Raw genomic sequence first — 22,512 nt, 5'->3', positions numbered from 1 at the left:
GGACTGCAGACAGTGATTGAACAAAATAAATATTTTTTTGGTAGGGTGAGAGAATTGAGACCAGTGAGGCTTAGCATCTACTACAGATTCTTGATCCACTATAGTTTTCCTCAGTAATATTCAGGTACTCTTTATGACAGTCAGAAGTACCTTAATGCACCTCATAGGACATGTATCCCATGGAGACTGGCTTCAGAGCAGATCTATCTAATACACAGAAACAAACACAAAGAGGCAGCCAAAAAGGACAGACAAAAAATAAAGCCCCAAATGAAAGGACAGGAAAAATATCCAGAAAAGGAGGTAAATGAAATGAAGAAAAGCAATTTATCAGATATAAAATATAGAGTTCAAAGTAATGGTGATAAGGATGTTTGACAGCATGAAAAAGGACATAGAAACCATAAAATACAAGCAGTCAGAACTGAAGAATACAGTATTTGAAATGATGACTACCCTGGAAAGAATAAATAGTACATTGGATGAAGCAGATAATTAAATCAATAATTTGGAAGACAAGGTAGAAAAAAAACACCCAATTTAGAGCAGCAAAAATAAAAAAATATTCAATTTACTTATTTATTTTTTAGAGAGAAGGGGCGGGAAGAGAAAGAGAAAGGGAGAAAGATCAATGAGAGAGAAACACTGATTGGTTGCCTTTCATACCCATTCCAATAAGGGACCTGACCTGTATGCATGTGCCCTGGCCAGCAACTAAGCTGGTGACCTTCTGCTTTCTGGGATGACACCAGACCAAGTGAGCCACATGATTCAGGACACAAAAAATAATTGCAAAAAATAAGAATAGTTTAAGAAACCTTTGGGACATGAAGTGTAACAATATCTGCAACATAGAGGGATACCAGAAATAAAAGAAATCGGGACAATCTGGATGAAATGGATAAATTTCTAGAAACATGCAGTCTTCTGAATAGGCAGATCACAACCAGTGAAACTGAAGTAGTAATGAAAATACACCCAACAAACAGAAATCCTGGACCAGATGGTTTCATAGGTGACTTTTACCAAACACCAGGAAAAGAACTAACAACTATCCCTCTCAAACTATTCCAAAAAATTCAAGAGGAAAAAAGACTCCCAAGCTCATTTATGAGACCAGTATTATCCCAGTTCCAAAACCAGATAAAGACACTAAAAAATAAAGGAAATTATATGCCTATATTCTTGATGGGCATAGTTGCTAAAATCCTCAACAAAATATTAGCAAACTGAATATAGCAATACATCAAAAAGATTATACACCATGATGAAGTGGGATTATTTCAGAGATGAAAGGTTGGTACAATATCCACAAACCAATAAACACAATATGCTACATAAACAAAATGAAAGATAAAAACCACATGATCATATCAATAGATGCAGAAAAAGCATAGGATAAAATCCAGCATCCATTTATGATAAAAAACTCTCAGTAAAGTGGGAATTGAGGGGACATGCCTCAACATAATACAGGCCATATGTGAGAAACCCACAGCCAACATCATACTCAATAGGCAAAAACTAAAAGTGTTTCTATTAAGATCAGGAACAAGACAGGGATATCTGCTTTCCCCAGTCTTATTCAAAAAGTACTGGGCATCCTAGCCACAGCAATCAGACAAGAAGAAATAAAAGGCATCCAAATTGGAAGGGAAGAAGTTAAACTGTTTTTATGTGCAGATGATATGATACTATATAGAGAGAACCCTAAAGATTCCACCAAAAAACTACTAGAATAGATAAATGAGTTCAGCAAAATGGCAGCATACAAAGTTAATATCCAAAGATCAGTTGTATTTTCATGTGCCAATACTGAACTATCAGAAAGGAAAACTAAGAAAATAATCCCATTTACAACTGAATAAAAAAACACCTAGAAATACAAGTAACTTTAACCCAGGAGGTAAAAGACCTATATTTGGAGAATTATAAGACACTGAAGAAGGAAATTCAGGAAGATATAAATAAGTGGAAGCATATACTGTGTTCATGAATAAGAGGAATTACATCATTAAAATGCCCATACTACCCAAAGCAATCTATAGATTCAACACAATTACTATCAAGACACCTATGGCATATTTCACGGAACCAGAACAAATATTTTGAAAATTTTTATGAAATGATAAAAGACTCCTAACAGCTGTAGCAATCATGAGAAAGAACAACAAAGTTATAACAATCACACTAGCTGCTATCCAACTATACTGCAAGGCCATAGTAATCAAAAGAGTATACTGGCATAAAATCATACACATAGATCAAGAGACAGAATAAAGAGCCCAGAAACAAATCCAAACCTTTATGGTTAATTAACATTTGAGAAAAGAGGCAAAAAAATTACAATGAGATAAAGACAGTCTATTCAACAAATAGTGTTGAAAAACAGGACAGGTATGTGCAAAAAAATAACAACTAAATAAGGGACAGGTATGTACAACTAAATAACCAACTTACACCACACATAAGAATAAATTAAAAATGGATTAAATACTTAAATGTTCGGCTTGAAACCATAAAAATCTTAAGTTGAAAATGTAGGCAGTAAAATCTAGGACATTTGTCATAGCAATATTTTTTCAGATATCTCCCCTAGGGCAATGAAAACAAAAGAAAGAATAAACAAACTGGTCTATACCAAACCAAAAAGTTTTCACAGAACAAAGAAAACCATTAACAAAATGAAAAGATAACCCACTGAAAGGGAGAACATATTCTCCAATACATGTGATAAGAGTTCAATATCTAAAATCTATGAAGAACATATAAAACTCAATTCCCCCAAAAGACAATACAATTAAAAAATGATCAAAGATCCTGAATAGACACTTCTCCTTAGAAGACAGATGGGCAACAGACATATGAAAAGATACTCAATGTCACTAATCACCAGAGAGATGCAAATTAAAACCACCAGGAGATGTCACCTCATATTGTCAGAAGAGCTATCAACAATAAATCAACAGACATTACAAGGGGATCCTTGTGTTAACAAGGATGTGGAGAAAGGGGAACTTGTTTACACTGCTGGTAAGAATGCAGACTGGTGCAGACACTGTGGAAAGCAGTATGGAGTTGTTTAAAAAAATTTAAAATGTAACTGTCTTATGACCCAGCTACTCCACTTCTGAGAATTTATCTGAAGAAACCTGAAACACCAATTTGAAAGAATATATGCACCTTATGTTCACTGCAGCATTACTCACAATTGCCAAGATTTGGAAGCAGCCCCAGTGTCCCATGCCGTAGATGAATGGATAAAAAGCTGTGGTATATTTACACAATAGAATACTACTCAGCCATTAAAAACAAGGACTCCTTACCCTTTGTGATAGCATGGATGGACCCAGAGAAAATTATGCTAAGTGCAATAAGCTAGTCAGAGGAAGCAAGTTCCCTATGATACCACTCAAATGTGGAATCTAATGAACAAAATGAACTAACAAGCAAAATAGAGACACAGTCACGGAGAGTAGGCTGACAGCTGTAAGGAGTGGAGCTGGGTTGGGGAGTGGAGGGACTGAATGAAAAAGAGAGAAAACTCTTGGACAGGACAATCACCATACGGTGATGTCTGGGGGAAGTAGAGGGAAGTAGAGGGAAGTAGAGGAGGGTATGGGGGCATAAATGGTGATGGACAAAGACTTGACTTAGGGTGGTAAGCACACAATACCTTGCACAGATGATTCGTTGTAAAATTGTGCACCTGTATAATTTGCTTAATGAATGTCATCCCAATAAATTCAATAAAAAGGAAAAAACCCCTGCAATAGCTTGATTATGCTGAATTGTTAAAGGCAGCTTTCAACCTTCATAGATCTGAAACCCTCAAAAACAGTGATAACACTCCGAAACACAATATTTAACTACATTATTATTTTCAAAAGACCCACCAACAACTGCCCCCTCAATCCCTGTACCCTAATATTCACCAATCATATAAGCCTTCCCAGGGAAAGAACAACAGGATAATATTAAGTATCAATTAGCATGTGATAAGTCACTCTGTACCTTTGTTTTCATCACACATTCTGCACTTTGTTTGTAAATGATTAGTAGTAGCATTGTAAAAGGAATTCTAGACAGAGTAGGTCAATTAAAATGAATAATCATTCAACAAATAAGAGTTAGTATTAAGACAAAGGAGCTAACAGATAGTATCTCTTCTATTGTAACAAAAGGTAAATATAACCATACCTTCGAGTACTCCCACGGCTAGGAATCTTCCATAGAACAACTCCACCATGGGGTTCTTTGGCTTCTCTTCGTCCCTAAAGCATGTTCAAAAAAACATAAATATGGTTATAATTTTTGTACTTGTAAATAATAAAGAAAACATTAAAAGAACAATAATGTATATGGTTATCATGCACTCAGCTCTGCTATTTAGTGTCACCTTGGGTAAAGTACTTAAATTTACTCTTCCATTTCATCACCTGTCAACTGAAGATAATAACTGCAATTAAACTCACAAGGGTATTTTAAAGGTTAAAATGACTTACTATGCAGGATGCCCTTACAAGAGGACCTGCCCTAGTCTGTGCTCATGAGTGCCTGATCTTTCCGTTATTATGCATTTCAGTATCAGGCTTTTAGTTTGTATGATATATGCTTATTTGGGCTTGTTGGGAAGGGCTAAGCCACTCTTAATCAAACATGCCTTGTCCATCTTCTGAGGGGAAAGATTCCACCAGCATCACTGTCCTGCCAGACTAATGGAGAGCCTCTGTGTACTCCTCTAGGGTTATCCACTCTGGTTCCTTTCTTAAAAGCTCATGTTCCTTGTAACTTCAAGGTTCTAATACTAAAATTTATAGCTTTTAGAGGGAGAGGAAGTGAGGGGCAGACAGAGACACTGATGGGAGAGAGAAACATCAACTGGTTGCCTTCTTGTATGTGCCTGGAGCAGGGATTGAACCCCTAACCCAGGCATGTGCCCTAATGGGGAATTGAACCACCAACCTTTAGGTTTATGGGACAGTGGCTCTCTATGAGAAAGCCACACTGGCCAGGGCTCTCAGGAGTTCTTTAAATGCTTTACCCCGAAGCCCCTAGTTCCTCCTGTCAAATCTACCCAGATTTTCTGTAAACATTTCACATACAGTGTCCTATCTTCAATACATTACTCCTAAACTGCTTTTTATTTGGAGTCTTAAAAGAGTGCCACTTGACTGTTTTCTGAATCCTTGTTTCTTCTAATGGAGTTATTTTATTCCACTTTTGAAGTCTTGCATATTAATTTACTTTCTGTTAATTTTCTTTGGGCTCTAGTCAAATTTCCGCCTCCCCTTTTCTGAAACTGTTTTAGAAAGAAGCTAGAACTTTTCCGTTTCTTCTGAAATCTGAAGTCTTACTTGAAACATGTCCCTCTCCTCATTGAATCTAAGGAAAAGAAGCAGGTATATGGAACTAGCCCTTTCAGGGATCAGTTTTTATATCTTTCTGGCTACATGCTGCTCTTAGAGTGAAAATCTAAAGCTACCAGCCTTTGTGGCCACAAATTCCAAACAGCTAGTCAATAATACAGAGGTAACATTTGGGTTCCCATGTGTCTATCTCAGATTCCTATTTCGCTGTTGACATTGAATACATAAAAAGAAAAAAAAAGAATGCTATTTATAAAGCTCTTAAAACCCTAACAATAAATTTCATGGTAACTTACGTCTCTTCTTCAGCTTTCATTTGGAAGGCATCTTCTAACCAATCTAATAATTTGTGTGTAAACTCACTCACATCTTGCTGTGAAAAGAAAAAAAGTCTGTTGATTTTTGAGCCTACTTACAAAAATATTAAATATTGTAACATAAAACTTACAGCCAGACATTCGAATGTATAATTACTGATTCCTCACAAAGGCATCACATGAAATATTTCACATCAAATCCAAGAAATATTTATAATTTAACCAGAACATAAAACCAGTATTTGAGAAAAACAAGCACTATACTAATAATCATTGTGAGTGGGTCCTACTTCAGGAAAAAAATTTAAACTAACAAATGAGGTTTTTAAAAACAATTATTAGTCTCTCAAAAAAGCTCTGTAGGGAATATTATAAAAACACCCATATCACCAAAAAGTTCTTTATTTTATAGAAAATTATTACTGGTTTTTCTCTTAGAAGGAAGATAATGCTTTTTTTCGTTCATTTTTCAAAAAGCTGTAACAACCTAACTAAAATATCTGTTAACCTAGGTTGAGTTCAACTGATCACTGACTGCTCAAATACTGAGTCACTGCCTCGTGAACTTGACTGACCCTCCACCCCGGACTGGCACATCCATCACCTCCTGTCCCCCCTTCCTTCGGTTCTGGCTCCCCTAAGAGAAAACCAGGAGTAGCCAACAGCAGGTGTTCGTATCGACTAGCATAATTCTTTCAGATATATGAGATGAAACATAGAAAATGGGTTCACACCAAACGTGGGCAGGGGGGAAACAGATAAACTGATGTAAGCAATTGTCTTTAATTATCAAAATAGCCCTAAATATAAAACAGGTTACTATCATATCATAAAACAGGTTTTCCATCTAAAAGTTGTTTAAAGAGCATCTGGGCCTCCCTACACACCTTTAAAATATTGAAACTAAGGTCTAGGAAGATTACACAAATGACTCCAAACTTGCATAGTTAAAAACAACTCAACTCAGCAAAAAAATCCAGTTACAAAATCTGTACTATCTGTAGTAAGTTAAACAGTCACCTGCCAAAATATATGTCCACCTGGAACCTCAGAATGTAAACTTATTTGGAATAAATCTATGCAGACATAATTAAGGTAAAGACTTCAAGATGAGACCATCCTGGGGTAGGAGAGGCCCTAAATCCAATTATGAGCGTTCTTACAAAACACAGAACGTGAGCAAACACTCAGACGCACAGGGGGAAAGGCCACGTGAAGAGGAAGATGAGACTGGAGCTAGGCTGCCACGAGTCAGGAGCACCAGGTGCCAACAGAAGACGATGGAGGCAAGAAAGACTTCTCCTTCTCCCTTGGAGCCATGGAGGAAGAAGCCCAGCCCAGCCAACACCTCTATTTAGGGTTTCTGGCCTCTTGAATTGTGGAGAGAAAAACTTTCTACTGTTTTTAAGTCATTTGGATTGTTGTAACGTGTTACAGTCATCCAAGCAAGCTATAGCACCTTAAAAACTTCCATATTTTTCTAAACTTCACTTATCTTGCAAGGATATTTGACAAGAAACAAAAAGATTTCCTAGTTATCAAAATACCCTTCAGAAGAAATTAATACATGTCTTTTTAGCAATCAATCTGAAATTTACAATTACAAAATTCTACCTGCTTTCATCAAGAGAAAAAAAGATGAGGCCTTTATTGTAACATTTTAGTTTTAAATTAAAAGTTTAGCTAAAATTGGCAGCACTAGATCCCAAAGAGTATTCCCCAAGACTCCTGCATATGATATAATTAGAAAGAACATGAATGTAAGTATAAATTCACTTTTAAAAAACATAATGATGCTTACTTCTCTTATAGGTTTATTCCACTATGTCATTAATGTGTACTTCAGATTCAGGTGCCTTAAGAGCAGAGAGAATCAAATCTGTACCTGCCTCAACTGATGTGCAAATACTTTAAAAGACCTTGGAGAGAAAAAAGTCTGCAGTGAGAGAACTAATTATTCTACACTGCTAGCAGAAAGCAGAGGCACCCCACTGTGGCATTCTGGAGCACACCACGGCATTAACGGCTGGCTGTCTCCTCTCCCCTCAAGCAAACCCAGAGTCTCCCTGTGCACAGACACGGCTCCCAGTGAAGCTTGTGTTGCCTTGTAAGAAAAAGACAAAGAAAAAGCAATTCCAGAAGAAAAGATAAGTGAAGGTATAGAAGTGACTTTTCAAATTTAATTGTGCCACAAGAAAATAGGATGTACATACTAAAGAAGAAAACACCACTATAAAAACCTCCACAAATAAACAAACTTAGAACCAGAAGGGTTTCAGAAGACAAGGCTGAACTTCCTCCACAGCACGACGGACACAAATGAAACACCGGGAACCTGGGAGCAGACTTTCATTTCTATCCCAGCAAATCTTACCACACCTCATTGTCATACGTGGGTCCCTGACATTTCTTACTACTCTGTGAAAGGAATCCATTTCCACCAACAACATCACGGGCACTGTTTTTGTTCATTTATCTTTGTCATAAAATGTAAAAAAAAATGCACAGGGAAGGTGGTGGCAGAGTGGCAGAATCATGTGTCTTCCACAACCCTTCTCCCAACACACTCTCCAGACTCCTGCGTACCAGGGACACATCCAAGTACTATAAAGACTACACAGCAAATGTAGTGACTTTTACAAAATGTTTTACTTCTGCCCATTGCTTCATTGCAAGGGCTTTCAACACTGCTGCTGTTATTCTCTGCTACTTTCTTGCTTTCTCTCTTGTTTTCCTCTTTTAATTTCTCTGATTGTATCCTAAGAACCCTAAAACACCAATCCCAAAGAACATATCGTAACACCCCAATGTTCATAGCAGCACAATTTATAATAGCCAAGAGTTGACTTCTCAAATTATATGTGAAAATGTTGGTTTGTTTACAGAGCTTTTCTATTTTATACAAAAATTCCAATATTCTTTTAAAGAAGTGAATAAAAAGCCACTAAATAGTTCTACATAAAGAGGAGAAAATAAAAGCAACAACAAAGTTAATGTAGCTGAGAAACTTTCTCTGAGTTTTTAAGGGAAGCCATTCCCTGCCAGCAAAAACAGGCATAACAAATCAGGCAAACTGTATTAGCATTGGATTATCATACACGTGTGGAGATTTTTAATTACACTGTCGATTTGTAAAAGCTATAAATTTTAGAGCATTCTTACTTTTACCTATTGTTTTAACTTACCAATTTCAATAGTAAATTATACCTTATTACTTTTTCTTAATTAAAAAGATCTTCCAAATTAATAATGTTTTAAATGGCTCCAGCTTATTTTAATAAAGATGAATAACATCTTCAATTGCATAAATCTTTAAAAAAAAGTGCTGACTGCATAATCAGATTAAGTAAAACACAAATGGTTAATAAACAAGTAAGCACAATGCAGCTACCTGCTGGGAGTCGTTTGATTTGAAAGCATCCTTAAGAATTTCAACTGCTCTTGATGGATCAACATATTTCCTTTTCGTACCCACAAGAAGTGCAAACAGGTATCTCAGTTCATGCATAAAAGGCAAATTCCGATGCTCCTATTGAGGGGAAAAAACCCTTTAAATGAAGATTAACAAAATCTTTACCAGTAAACCGATACTCATTTTAAAATTAACGAAAATTTAAGTAATAGAGATGAGGAATGAGCCCAGCACGCCTACATCATAACTAAAGAAGTGTTGTTATGGAGACTCAAAGCAGGCAAGCACCAAAACTGCAAAGGACCAGGCTGAGCTCACAATTTCAGCATAAACGGCACATATTCATACCACATCATGCCACTACCCAGCCAAGAATATCCTCCTCATTCAAGTGTGTATTATAATCCTTTCCATTCAGACGCTGCTGAGGACAGCAGCAACAACTCTCACCGTTAAATGACTATGTGCCAGGCACTGTTTTTAAGTACTTTACCTCAATAAACCCACTTAAGCAAAAATCCCTCCTTTTCCATGAAGCCTTCCCAAATCCTGCCAAGTCAATAATTCCTTCAAATTCTACAGGTACTAAAATAAACCTGTTTCATTCAACAATGAATCACTACCTGCCACTGTCATGTGATGATCCTAATTATCAGAATAATATTTAATAATTCATTAGATCCTAATATTAGACGGAAGTAATATACAGTGTTCCTTTGAAGTCTTGTGTTTCTCAGTTAAGATGATAAAATCCTCACAGACAAGAACTTCCGTCTCTCTTCCACAACATTTTGCTACACAAAGCACTCATTCACTTCCTACTGGTTGATTAAACCAAAGAATAAAACAACTCAATATTATCAATCATGAGCAATTCATTTTAAACAGGAAGCTTAAAAGGAATGTAATTCACATTAGTACAAAATACTTTATGGCAACAAAAGTAATTCTTACTACAGTTAACTCTTGCAGTAACAATTTTAACAGATAAACTTATGCAATCTAAATATTAGAAAAGTTTTCCAAGTTTCCAGCATTGGAGTTCTCAGCGTTATATAATGTGTATACATGCATACAGTTATTTTTGGACTAATACAAACAATATAGAAATAGCTGCTTCCAGAATACATTAAAAAAGGAATCCTAAGAAACAGGATAAAGGAAGAAAATTGATTCCAAATATATTTGCCATTTGATAGAAAACTATATACCATTATAGCCACCACAAAGTACACTCACTACCTGACATAACAATGCTAAGTTATGGAAAGCATGGATTTTATTTAAGTATAATAAATTCCATAAGAGTTAAATGGAGAAGTTTTAAATGAGACAGAAAATTAATCCATAATTGATGCGGACCCTGGTTTGTGGGGTCCGCAACACTGTGGAAGAGATAAGACAAATTCACAGGGACTACTGAGTCCTGTGGAGGAAAAGGGACTGTAGGGCCACACTCTCTCAAGGGGAGAGCGCCCAACCCTTGCCCTGACAAGCTTTTGTTGGCCTTCTAATAGCGTACATCAAAGAAGGTTTGCATTCATTATACTTAGGTTTGCTTTAGGTAATTACTTTTTACAGACAGCAACTGGAAGGGATGTTGCTGATTACTTCTTACAGATTAACAAGGAAAAATAGTTGCAAATGCAAGGGAATGATAAGAGTCACAGGTGTGGTTACTCTTCAGTCCCTGGGAGACTCAGCAAAGACTTCAGGAAGTTACTTTAAAGATATGCAGCAAGTGTTTGTGCCTGAACTCAGGGTGAGTTTTAGGAAGAGCAAGTCACAAAACAGCCTAGGTATAATGCAGGCCTGGTTTCCCACGGGAGAATCTCTCCATGGGTGTGGTCCTATGTGCCAACTCACTCCCCACTGGGGAAAACTTGTAATTCAAAGATTACAAGTTTTTCCACATGGGTGCTGAGCTACATTTCCATGCCTTGTGAAGCGGTTCCCTACACATAATTTTTCTGTTGTACTTTCCAGTCCCCTACAATTGTCCTATACAAATGAGTTTTAGAAGTGTAAATACTACAAATTTTAATTCATAATTTCCATCACTATCCTTAATTTTCTGAGATCAATTTCATGGTCTAAAGTCAGTGCAGTATTTTGAGACACTCCCTGCCAAGTAACAAGGATAAAATAAATGACTTTTAAAAATTAAGTGGAATTCTGCTGAAAAGCATATTTGAAAAGTAATATATTTAAAATAATAAAATATTTTTCTCTCAGACAACTCCTAGGCCTAGAAAATCTTTTTGAATTTCAAATGGCAAATTCCAAAATCATGTTAAGAGCAGCTACTGTATTCGTCTAAATCATGAAAATACCATCACATATAAAAATAGTCTAACATTGTCCTTTGTCTGTTTTCAAACATATTTATCAAGATATAACTGATTTACACTATGGCATACATTATAAAGTATATAATTTTATGAGCTTTGGACATGTCTGTTCATGAAAGCATCACCCTAATCAAGAAGACATACCTATCCATCATCGCCCAAAGGTTCTGCATGCCTCCTTCCCCTTCCTAATCCTCCCAGGCAACCATGGTCATTCTTTATTTTCTAGAAATTTATATAAATCAGATCATACACTATGTACTAGTTTCAGTCTGGTTTTGTGCAATCGGCATAATTATTTTGAGCTTCACTCATGTGACTGTGCGCATTAATAACAATTCATTCCATTTTATCGCTCAGTGGTATTTCATTGTATGGATATAACACACTTATTTAACAGTTTCCAGCTGCTGTGGATATTACTGTACATGTGTTTGTGTGGACCTATGCTTTCACTTTCTTTAGTAAAAACTTAGGAAGGAGGGGCTAGGGTGTATGAACACTTTAAGAAACAACTAACCTGTTCCAGAGGTACTGCCCTAGATTCCCACTGGCAGTGTAATACAAGCCCTAGGCCCACATTCTACAACACTTACATGTAAGCTGTGTTTTTAACTTTTGTTCTTGTTGGTACGCTGAAACTTTAGTTTCAAACTGCATTTTCCAAATGAGTTACCAAGTGAGTGTCTTTTCATGTGGTCACTTATAATCTGCATATCTTATTTGGTGATGTATGTGTTAAAATATTTTTCCCACTAAGGTAATCAGTTACTTGTCTTATTATTGACTTGTACAAGCTCTGACTATATTCTAGCTACAGTAGCTGATACATGTTTTGCTAGTATTTTTTCCTTGTCTGTAGCTTGCCTCTTTTGTATACTTGTAATCTTTTTCAAAGATTACAAGTTTTTAATTTTAATGAAGTCTAATTTTATAATTTTTTCTCTTATGGCTTGTGCCTTTTTATTGTCCTACTTAAGAAACCTTTTAAATCCAAGACACTAAAAATTTCTGTTTTTCAATAATTTTATGCTTTTAGTTCCTCTGTTTAGATCTATAATTGATTACAATTATTTTCATATACAGGTTTCCCACACCACCCTAACACAGTGTTCCCATAAAACCTTTCTAAGTCAAAACGGCACAATGAGAAGAGTATCCTCTGCTTTTTGAAAGTTCAAGTTAAGCCACTCCACTTTTACGAAAGACCTACATTAGTACTGGAAAAGTGTTTTTCATAAAATCAAAAAACCCTCTATGGATTCCTTTCTTTTTTTAAAAAAATATTTTATTTATTTACATTTTTAGAGGGGATATGAGGGAGAAGGCGAGGGAGGGAAACATCAATGTGTGGTTGCCTCTTGCGTGCCCCCTACTGAGGACCTGGCCCTGCAACCCAGGCACGTGCCCTAGGCCTTATTGGATTTCTAAAGCAGGGCTGCATAATATCCTGTAAGAACTGAGAATTATTTTTCTGGCTATGACACCATAATTTAAAAGACTTTTCTCTGCCCAGTGGATTGTTTTGGCAACACTGATTAGAATCAATTCACCCTATATGTGCAGTTCTGTTTCTTGGAAAAGAAACAAGGTCTCCATGGTCTCCATGACTATCTTTTCACCAATAAGAGAGTTCCTTGATTATTATAGCTTGGTAAGTACTCCCCCAAAATTGTCTTTTGTTTAAAAATTGCTATGGCTATCCTACCTGTTTTGACTCTCCATATAAATTTTAGAATCAGGATGCCAATTCGTACCAAAAAGCCTCCTGGGATTATGACAGGGAATGTACTGAATCAAGAGGTTAAGTTGGGGACAAGTGATACCCTACCAATACTGAATTTCCTGACCCAAGAACATGATGCTACATACCACTTTACTACTTTAATTTCTCTCAGCAATGTTCTCTTTAAAATAAATTTTAAAGAATTTTTAAAAAGATTTTATTTTTTTAGTGAGAGGGGAAGGGAGGGAGAGAGGGAAATGTTGATTCGCTGCCTCTCACACACCGCCAGCTGGGGACCTGCAACCCGGGCAAGTGCCCGGACCAGGAATCAACCCAGTGACCTTTGGTTCACAGGCCAGCACTCACCACACTGAGCCACACCAGCCAGGGCTGTCAGTCACATTCTGTAGTTTTCCATATATATATATCTTTTGTCTACTTTACCCCTAAAAGTCTGTATTTTATGCAATTTAATATAAGTAATTTAAAATTTAAATTCTCAGTTGTATAGTGCAAGTATTTAGAAATATAATTGATTTTTGTGTTTGCTTTGTATCATGTAATCTTGATAGTTCATTTCTTGCTTCAAGCATTTTTTTTTGGTAGAGTACTTGGGATTTTCTATATATATAACCAAGTTATAAATACAAACATAAACACACAAACAGATTTAATTCTTTCCAATCTGCATGTTTGTTTCTTTTTCTTGTTTTACAATACTGGTTAAAAACTCTAGTCTAATGTTTAATAGAAGTGGTGAAAGCTGACATCCTTGACTTTTCCTGATTCTTGGGGAAAAGCATTCAGTCTTTCGCCATCAAGTATATTAGTTTATATTTTCATAAATGAGCTTTATCAGGATAAGACAGTTCCTTTTTATTCCTAGGTTTAGAAATATTTTGCCATAATTAGATGTTACCTTTTTCTCAAACCCCTTTTCTTCACCTACTAAGATAATCATATAGTTTTTCTTTAGTCTGTTAATGTGGTGAATTACACTAATTTTTGAACACATAACTAATCTTGTAGTCATGGATAAAACCCCACCTGCCATAAGGTATTAGCCTGTATATATATTGCAGGATTTAGTTTGCCAAAATTTGCTACAACTTTTGTTTCTATATTCATGAGAAATATTGGTCTGTAGTTTTCTTTAAATATCTTTTCTGTAACACTTTTGGTTTTGGGGTAACACTGGGCTCATGAGTCGGGAAGTGCCACCTCTTCTTCAATTTTCTGGAAAAACATTTAGAGAATTGGTAGTATTTCTTTCTTAAAATGTTTAGCATAATTCACCAGTGAACTCGTTTACTATTAAATTTTTGGTGGCAGGGTTCTTAACTAAAAGTCCCATGTTCATATACAAGTTTCCCACACTACTATAATATACTGATAATATAATATAATATAATATAATATAATATAATATAGGGATACTCATCTATTTTTTCATCAGTGATCTTGGATAGCTTGTAGTTTTAAAGATTTTTATCTGTTGTTTATAATTCCACTAACCTCTTTCATTTTTTATGGAATATGCAGTGATATGCCCCTCTTTCATTCTTTATATTGATAATTTGTTTCTTCCTTTTTATCTCTTGCTCAGTCTAGAAGTTCATTGCTTTTACCGATTTTAAGAAGTAGTTTTTGATTTCATTAATTTTCTCTTTTTCTGGTTTGTTTCATTGATTTCTGTTCTTATCTCTATTATTCCTTTCTTCTGTTTTCAAATTAATTGCTTTTTCTCATCAAGTTCTTGATGTGAAAGTTGCCACCAATTTGAAACTAGTCTCATTTTCTAATAAAGTGTTTAGTTCATACATTTCCCACTAACCAATGCTTTAGCTGTATCCCTCTAATTCTGATATGTCATGTTTTAATTTTCATTCAGTTCCAAATATTTTGAACTTTCCCTTTTGACTTTTTCTTTGTCCTCTGGATTATTAAAAGATATAATATTTAATTTCAAACTATCAGTGAGATTTTCTAGGTATCTTTTTGCTGTTTTCTAACTTAATTTCATTATCGTCAGAAAACATTTTTTATGCTTTAAATCCTTTAAAATTTACAGACACTTGTAAATCCAGTCTCTGTTACTTCATCATGGCTGAACACAGAAGTTCCAGAATGCCTCTTTTATGTGTAAAATTCATAAATCTTTTGGTAAAGTACCTTAACAATAAATTCATAAATCTTTTGTAAAGTATCAGTAATAAAGTATGGCTCAATGCTTCATACTTGTGAGTGGTAAAAAGTGGGGAGAGCCCTGGCTGGTGTAGCTCAGTGGATTGAGCTTGGGCCTGCAAACCAAGAGGTTGCCAGTTCAATTCCCAGTCAGGACACATGCCTGGGTTGTGGGCCTGGTCCCCAGTGCAGGGCTCAGGAGAGGCAATGGCACATTGATGCTTCTCTCCCTCTCTTTCTCCCTCCCTCCTCTCTAAAAATAAATAAAATTAAAAAAATGGGGAAATATTATTTATTTGGAAGATGCTATAAATCAAGACTCTAAGTAATATAAACTTATGATAAAACTTTAGCTATCTATGTAGAAATTACTTCTAAATATTATGAGCTTATTCAACTTTGTGTTGTCAACATTTTAATACATGTTTTGCCATCAGTTTGTAACTTCTCAAGCCAAAGAGAATATGTGTGAAGGTGGGGAAGGTGAGATGTTTACTGTTAGAATCTATGTTTCAATTTCTATACATCACAGTTCTTCTAGACATTAACATTGTGAACAGTACAAACAAATAGGAAAGTATAAAATTAGTTTCAACTTCTAGGAACAATAACCAAGTCCACCTAAAATATGAACTGATTTCAAAGACTCCACCTCTTTCTCTCACTATGTATGTAATACAGTATTTATGGTAACCTTTACTTGCTGATAAAAAATACTCTGCTTAGCAGTACATGTAAATAACATCTTTGCGATGTGATTAAAGTGATCCTCAAGGGCATGCTGTATCTTAGCACATTAGTTTTCAAGCTCAGTGTAGCAGTAAACATGAGTTAAATATAAATTCATTATTAAATAATAAGTGACAACATCTACACTGACATCTTTTTAAAAACATGTATCCTTTATCACCTCAACTGAATACAGTACCAATCAGTGGCTAATTAATTACCTATAAATCCCCCATGTTTGCTTTAAAGGTGTCAAATTGGGTCAAATTTAAAGGTGTAGGTATTGCTGTCACCATACCAAATTAAAGAATAACCTCATTTGTGCAACGATCTTTCACAAAATTGTATAGTATGCTTCTAAATAAGTATCTTTTGTGCATAGAAGTAGTGATTCTCTTTACTCCTTAAGCTAAAGGGACACCTGGACATGCTGACCCCTCCACTGCAAGAAACAAATTTCTCTAGAAAGGTGCTAATGATTGGACCTGTCTATTTCTCTAGCACTCAGCTGACATTCTCATGACCCCAAACTGGCTCTGGTACATACGCATGAATATCACAATTGTTTACTAAGATTAGAAAAGTAACTTGGTTTTAGCCAACATTTCAAAAAATAAAAAAATTAAAACTCTGTATAGTACTAAAATCCAGGAACATAAAAGAAAAGGTCAAGATACATAAGATTATGTAACTGGAAGCAATATTTTTTTAAAAATGTTATATAATTATAAACATACTCCAACTGACACATCAGAGGAGAAGGCTATTGATATTAACAAACTGTGCTAAAGGGAAGCAGTAATCCAAAAAGTTTCACGTAAAAATTGTAATTGCTAAATTCCTCCGGAGGTATGAGGAGTTGTCAGATGATCTTTGTTTCCTTTTGAAAGTGCCTTGTTTATCAGCCTGACACTTTATAATCTAAAGACTATAGCCTGAAAACCTGGCTATAAATCAAGCTACAATCCCATTAGCTTGCATTAAAAATGTTTCATGTGTTTGCCAAAAAAGTAATTTTCAAAATTATGTACTAAAAGAAAAACATAATTTAATAATTTATCATTACTACTAATAATAGGTCACACAAAGTTTTAAACTTTAATGAAACCTAGTCCCTTTCGGGCTACAGTATCTTTATGAGAAGGTCACCGAGGACCTACACTCAAGCATAATCTCTCCATAATTAATTTTCCCACTAAGCATGAATTTCTGCATGCAAATCAGTCCTATAGTTTGAAAAGCTAATGTGAACAATATAGTAACTAACAGAGGTTGATACCTGATACTTGCTACGTACCAGGCAGTTCTAAGTCCTTTACATGTTTTATCTCATTTAATTCTCACAGCAACTCGATGAAAACAATCGTTACAATTATTTACACTTTTCAGACAAGGACACTGAGCAGAGACAGATCAAGTAAGGTGCTCTGTCTGGCTTTAGGTCCACATGCAGAACTGGGCCTTGTCGTCTGTGCAGCCACATTGCATTACCCAGCAACATTAAGTCACAAGACCTGCACTGCAAAGACAGCCAGAGCAACAGTGAGCTTTTAAAGGGACGGTCTGCAGGCAAATAAGTGAAAAAAACTTTTGATTTTCACAGAATTTTTCAGAAAACAAAGAAAAATCTTGAATTGTAAATTGTAGCCTATAAAGTTTACCAAAATTGGAAGGTCCAAAAAGAAAAAAAGCAAGTACCAAAATCATACAAAAAACTGGCATAATACTGGCACACAGGTGAGGAAAAAATCATATTTGTAATACACTGACAAGAACAGAAAGTTACTGAAGTAGTAATTGAGAATAATGAGTTGATATTCAAATGTGACACTGTTTCAGATTTGATGAGCGGCAAGTGCCCCCCGAGAAAAACACAGATTAAAAATTAAGACCCTCTGTTTAATTTTACCTTTTGATTTCGAGGTAAATCTTGAGCATTTGATGGAGGCTTATAATTCAGAACTAATCTTCTAAATTCCAAAAGATTGAATAATGACTGAAAAAGAACAACAATTTAAGAAACTTATGGAAAAATTCTGCTAGAACTGTAAAAATGTGATGCAATTCACAGATTTATTTTTGACAAACTATACATCTTATCACAGAATTGATGCAATTGGTGAAAGGTGGACTACAGGGTCTAGCACAAATAACGTCCCCTTTTTATTACAAAATCATAAGCATGTAATTCTGTAACATAACAATATCACACTAAAGCACACCGTATGACATTTTAGGTGAAATGTTCAAATTAAAATTATAAATTATTACACCCATATTATTATCCTACCAACCACACTCAGGCAGGAGTTACTTCTGCCACACCTTGTATTGTTCCCTCTGAGAGAAGTCAAATTACTTATATTTGGACATACTATTCTTGATCATTAACAAATTTATTGTACTGCAAAGCAGAAATTATACATGGACAACTCAAAAAAACATACTATATATTAAAAGTTTTCTTTTAATATGATATATTAAAAGAAATATAAACTCAAATTCCTCAAAATAAAAGGTATACAAATGCAAAGTCTAGAGCTTTTTAAATGTATTATATATACTATAAGTCATCTAGAGGTATCAATTCTACAAAAATATAGTACAAATAAATTTATGGGCCATATGCCTGGTGATGGAGACACAAAGAAATGACATATTATCATTATGTTCAAGGAGACACACAACCTAGAAGGAAGACAGATTATATTAAAATAATATAACTGTGACTCTGAGATATAGTATTGTTCACACAGTGTACAATGAGAGCACATAAAAGGTACCCATGGAAAAGCTTCCTGAGCGGATTTTAAGTTATAGCTTATAATTCATGAATGTCATCCTGATAAACCTTTGTTTAAAAAATTAAATAAAATACAGTGGAAAGTATCAGCATACATCATACACAGGAAATTCACCAGAATATTTTTATAAATTCCACTGTAGGTATTTTACATACATATGTATAAGTAAAGTGTTTTACAGTACAAAGTGTACCCCTTTTGTGAGTCACAGTTTATAAAGTTTGAAAGTCACTGTGCAGGAAGTGATAATGTATTAAATCTAAGTAAAGATAAGTTAATCAACTTGATGGAAGATAGAGAGGGCACCCAAATCAATAAAAAAAACAAAAGTTGTTGGGGTTTTTTGGTAGTGAGCTGTTGAGAAAAGTGGCCCACTATAATAGCTGTAAATATATATAAATATACATGTGGATTAAAGACCTAAACATGAAAGGTAAAACTCTAAGTCTGCTAATAGAAAATGTTGAAAACTATTTTAGTTATCTTGTGATCTAAAAATAGTTCTTAACTAAATGATATGAGCGCATGAAACCATTCACTCATTCATTCATTCGACAAATGTTTATGGAGTACCCACTACATGCAAAGGAAGACAGGCAGCAAAGAATAAAATTATCAACTCTCTACCCTTGCGGAGATGACAGTCTTATGATGGCAGGTTAAATCAATGAGTATATGTCATAAATAGGAAATAATATGACTACAACACTGGCAGAGCAAGATCAGATCCTTAGGGAAAGAGAAGCATTTAAATGCTATAGGAAAAAAGAGTTATAAGACAAAATAAGAACAGTAAGGGAAGTAGAGCATAAGATTAGAGAAGAAAACAGTAGAAAAGCAAGGGCTTTCAAATATAGCTATGTGTCAAAATAACTGCAGAACTTAAAAAAAAAAAAAACCTACACCAGAGGCCTCCCAACAAAGACATGAAGTACCACAGAACATTCTCATCAAAGAATCATTGGCAAATTTCGAGAACAAGGTTAGTAATACTTACAAAGGCTGCCACCTACCAATAAGGTCAGGCAGGAAAATAACCTTTGGATTTGGCATATGGGATGACAGTTTTCAGTAGAATGGTAGGCAGCAAGAAGAGCAGCAACGAGTACTGAAGTAAGGGAGAGAAAATATAGACTGTTCCTGGGAGGAATTTAAGTAGGAAAGAGAATACGGATAAATCAGAAGACTTCTAATCTTACTTCTATGCTCTGAGCTCCCACTGGACAACACTTTCCTTGTTCCTCGACACCCATTCAAATCTCGTCTGGGGTGGTTCTGCTGGTGATGAGTTACTTCAGCTTCTTCGCCACCGAAAATGGATTTCTCTTCATTTTGGTAAGATTTTTGCTAGTTATAGAATTCTAGATGGCCAGTTATTTCTTCTAGCATTTTAAAGACAGCACTTCTGTTGAGAAGTCAGCTGTAAGCCTTACTTTTGTTCCTTATACAGGTGATACATCTTTTTCATCTGGAAAATTTCAGGATTTTTCTCTTTGTCTCTATCGTTTTTCCTGTATTACGGTGCGGCTTGGTGCAGAGGTCTTCATGTTTATATTACCTGATTTCTATCATTTCCTAAATCTGTGGCTTGATCTCTTTCACCAAGTTTGCAAGATTGTTATCTCTTCAAATACTGCTTTTTCCCTTTTCCTTCTTCACTCTTCCCACAGAACCACAAATACATTGAATTCATTGCACCATTCTCACGTCCAAATTCTCTCACCTGTACTTCATGGCTTTAGTCTCAAAATACTCTTCAGACCAGTTGTCCAGCTGACTCGTTCTTTTCAGTTGTGTGTAATGTGCTCTTTTCTTAACTTATTAACTATGATTTTCAATCCTAAAATTCCTATTTTCTTTTTATAGTTTTCTACCAAAATTCTCAATATTGCTTTCAAATCCTTGACCATACTAATAATTATTATAACAATTCAACTTTCATTTGTCTCAGTACTAATTTACTGACCATTATTTTCCCTTAATTTTTGGACATACCGTACTTTCTGGCATGACTCAGTATGATCTGAGTGCCAGACAGTGTGGATGAGAGGCTGGAGAAAATGCAAAGTTTTAGTATCTTCTAACAAGACTGGGACTATTTGATATCCCAGGTCAACTTAATCTAATCAGCTCCAGGATGAAGCTAGAATTAAAAAACTATGAATTTTTTCATTATTTTAAATTATTTTTAGTTCTCAATTAACCCCAGGTTCCTCTATCTCTTCAGTATTCTGAAAAGCCGAGGTGCTTACCAGGGCTCTGAGTCTGCGCAAAACTGTGCTTAGCTTCCCTACCACCCAGCAGCCACTTCGGGAATTGCCTCAAGGATAAAATCCAGTGCATTCCCTGAACACTTTGTTCACTCAGAACTTGGCCTCAAAATCCCTCCACTTTAGAATTATGTGATGCCTTCAAAAAGCTGATTTTTCACTTTATTTTGTTTTGGGTCCTGGGTAGGTGATCTAAAACAACCTACTAAGCTATTACCCAAAGTAGAATTTGTGACCATTGTAACACAAATAGACATTAATTTTTTTAAAGTCCTAAATTCTTTATACCCTAAATCACAGTCATAGTGGTACTGGTCACCATACTCCTTCAGAAGGGGTGGGAGAGTGTAATTGTCACTACTGCCTAAATCGTGTTTGTTACTGATACACGCTGAAAGTAAGTATCCCTGTATTAAGTCTAAAACTGATCCATGAGTGTTGAAGAGCACTTGATAAAATGGAGTTTGGCTAGATTCGGTGCAAATAACAGAGTTATGAGAGATGAAAGTTCAAATAATTTGTAGAAAGCAAAAGAACTCATGACAAGAGAGCAAAGGGATATACAAACTGCCTCTAGTGGAAAATACCAAGGAGAAGCAAGATAAATTCTCCCAGGTGGATTATTTAAAATGTAGAATGGTATCATATAAATTTCAAGGTGAAGCAGGGAAAGCAGTTGGATTAAAAGATAAAAGTTTGCATTCAGAGCAATTAAATGCCTATATCTATCCCAGACAACTACTACCTCCTTCTTTGGGATATAGATTTAGTCTTTGAGTATTACTGAACCTTACTGTTTCAGGTTTAAAAAATCAGTCACAGTGTGCACGAGGAAAGACAGGATGAGATTCAGAGCTACAAAAAAGGAATACTAAGTAAAAACACGCAAACAGACCCCTCCCTTATCCTTCTCCAATTTCCTTTCTCTAGACCTGCTTTTGGAAAACCAGCAACCATGCTTAAGCACAGTGAATCAGGATCCAGTCTCATTTTGAGGCAGAGAAATCTTCTGTGGTCAAAGACTAAAGCAACTGAGCTAATACTCTTGAACATAAAGACCATACTATTGATACCAGATGTTGGAGCATTTGGAAAATTTTAAGAATAAGTATATAAAAATAGAAAAAAATGGTGGCAAACTCCAAGAAAACAAAAAATTACAGAAGGATAGTCCTAGTAAATCACTGTAATATTTACAAAGCCACAGAAAATGTAAACACTGACTACTATTTTCAACTTGTGCTACACCTATTTGGTCGATAAAAGAGAAGGCAATTCTAGGCGAAATGGGGGAGCTAAATCCTTATACCCCAGCAGGAAGGCATGTCATTTATAAAAATGAAGATAACA

General features: G+C 35.3%; 1 protein-coding gene across 8 annotated transcripts in view; it reads right to left on the bottom strand.

Moving 5' to 3' along the window:
• Nucleotides 1–22,512, bottom strand: part of USP25 (ubiquitin specific peptidase 25) — a 124,935-nt gene that overhangs the window by 53,726 nt on the left and 48,697 nt on the right. For 7 of the 8 annotated variants that reach the window (XM_037061791.1, XM_037061794.1, XM_037061796.1 and 4 more), the window contains 4 exons: nucleotides 17,998–18,084; nucleotides 9,078–9,215; nucleotides 5,666–5,742; nucleotides 4,201–4,274 (listed from right to left, as the gene is read on the bottom strand). In XM_037061791.1, coding sequence (XP_036917686.1) covers nucleotides 4,201–4,274; nucleotides 5,666–5,742; nucleotides 9,078–9,215; nucleotides 17,998–18,084 — 376 coding nt within the window. The remainder of the gene's footprint in view (nucleotides 1–4,200; nucleotides 4,275–5,665; nucleotides 5,743–9,077; nucleotides 9,216–17,997; nucleotides 18,085–22,512) is intronic. The other variant, XM_037061793.1, reaches the window with a different exon arrangement.

This window comes from Sturnira hondurensis, unplaced genomic scaffold (assembly GCF_014824575.4).
Source record: "Sturnira hondurensis isolate 20B ecotype Veracruz unplaced genomic scaffold, ASM1482457v3 Scaffold0013537, whole genome shotgun sequence".
Classification (NCBI taxonomy): domain Eukaryota; kingdom Metazoa; phylum Chordata; class Mammalia; order Chiroptera; family Phyllostomidae; genus Sturnira; species Sturnira hondurensis.
The sequence above is the reverse complement of the archived record's forward strand: the minus strand, read 5'-3'. Positions and strand labels throughout refer to the sequence as shown.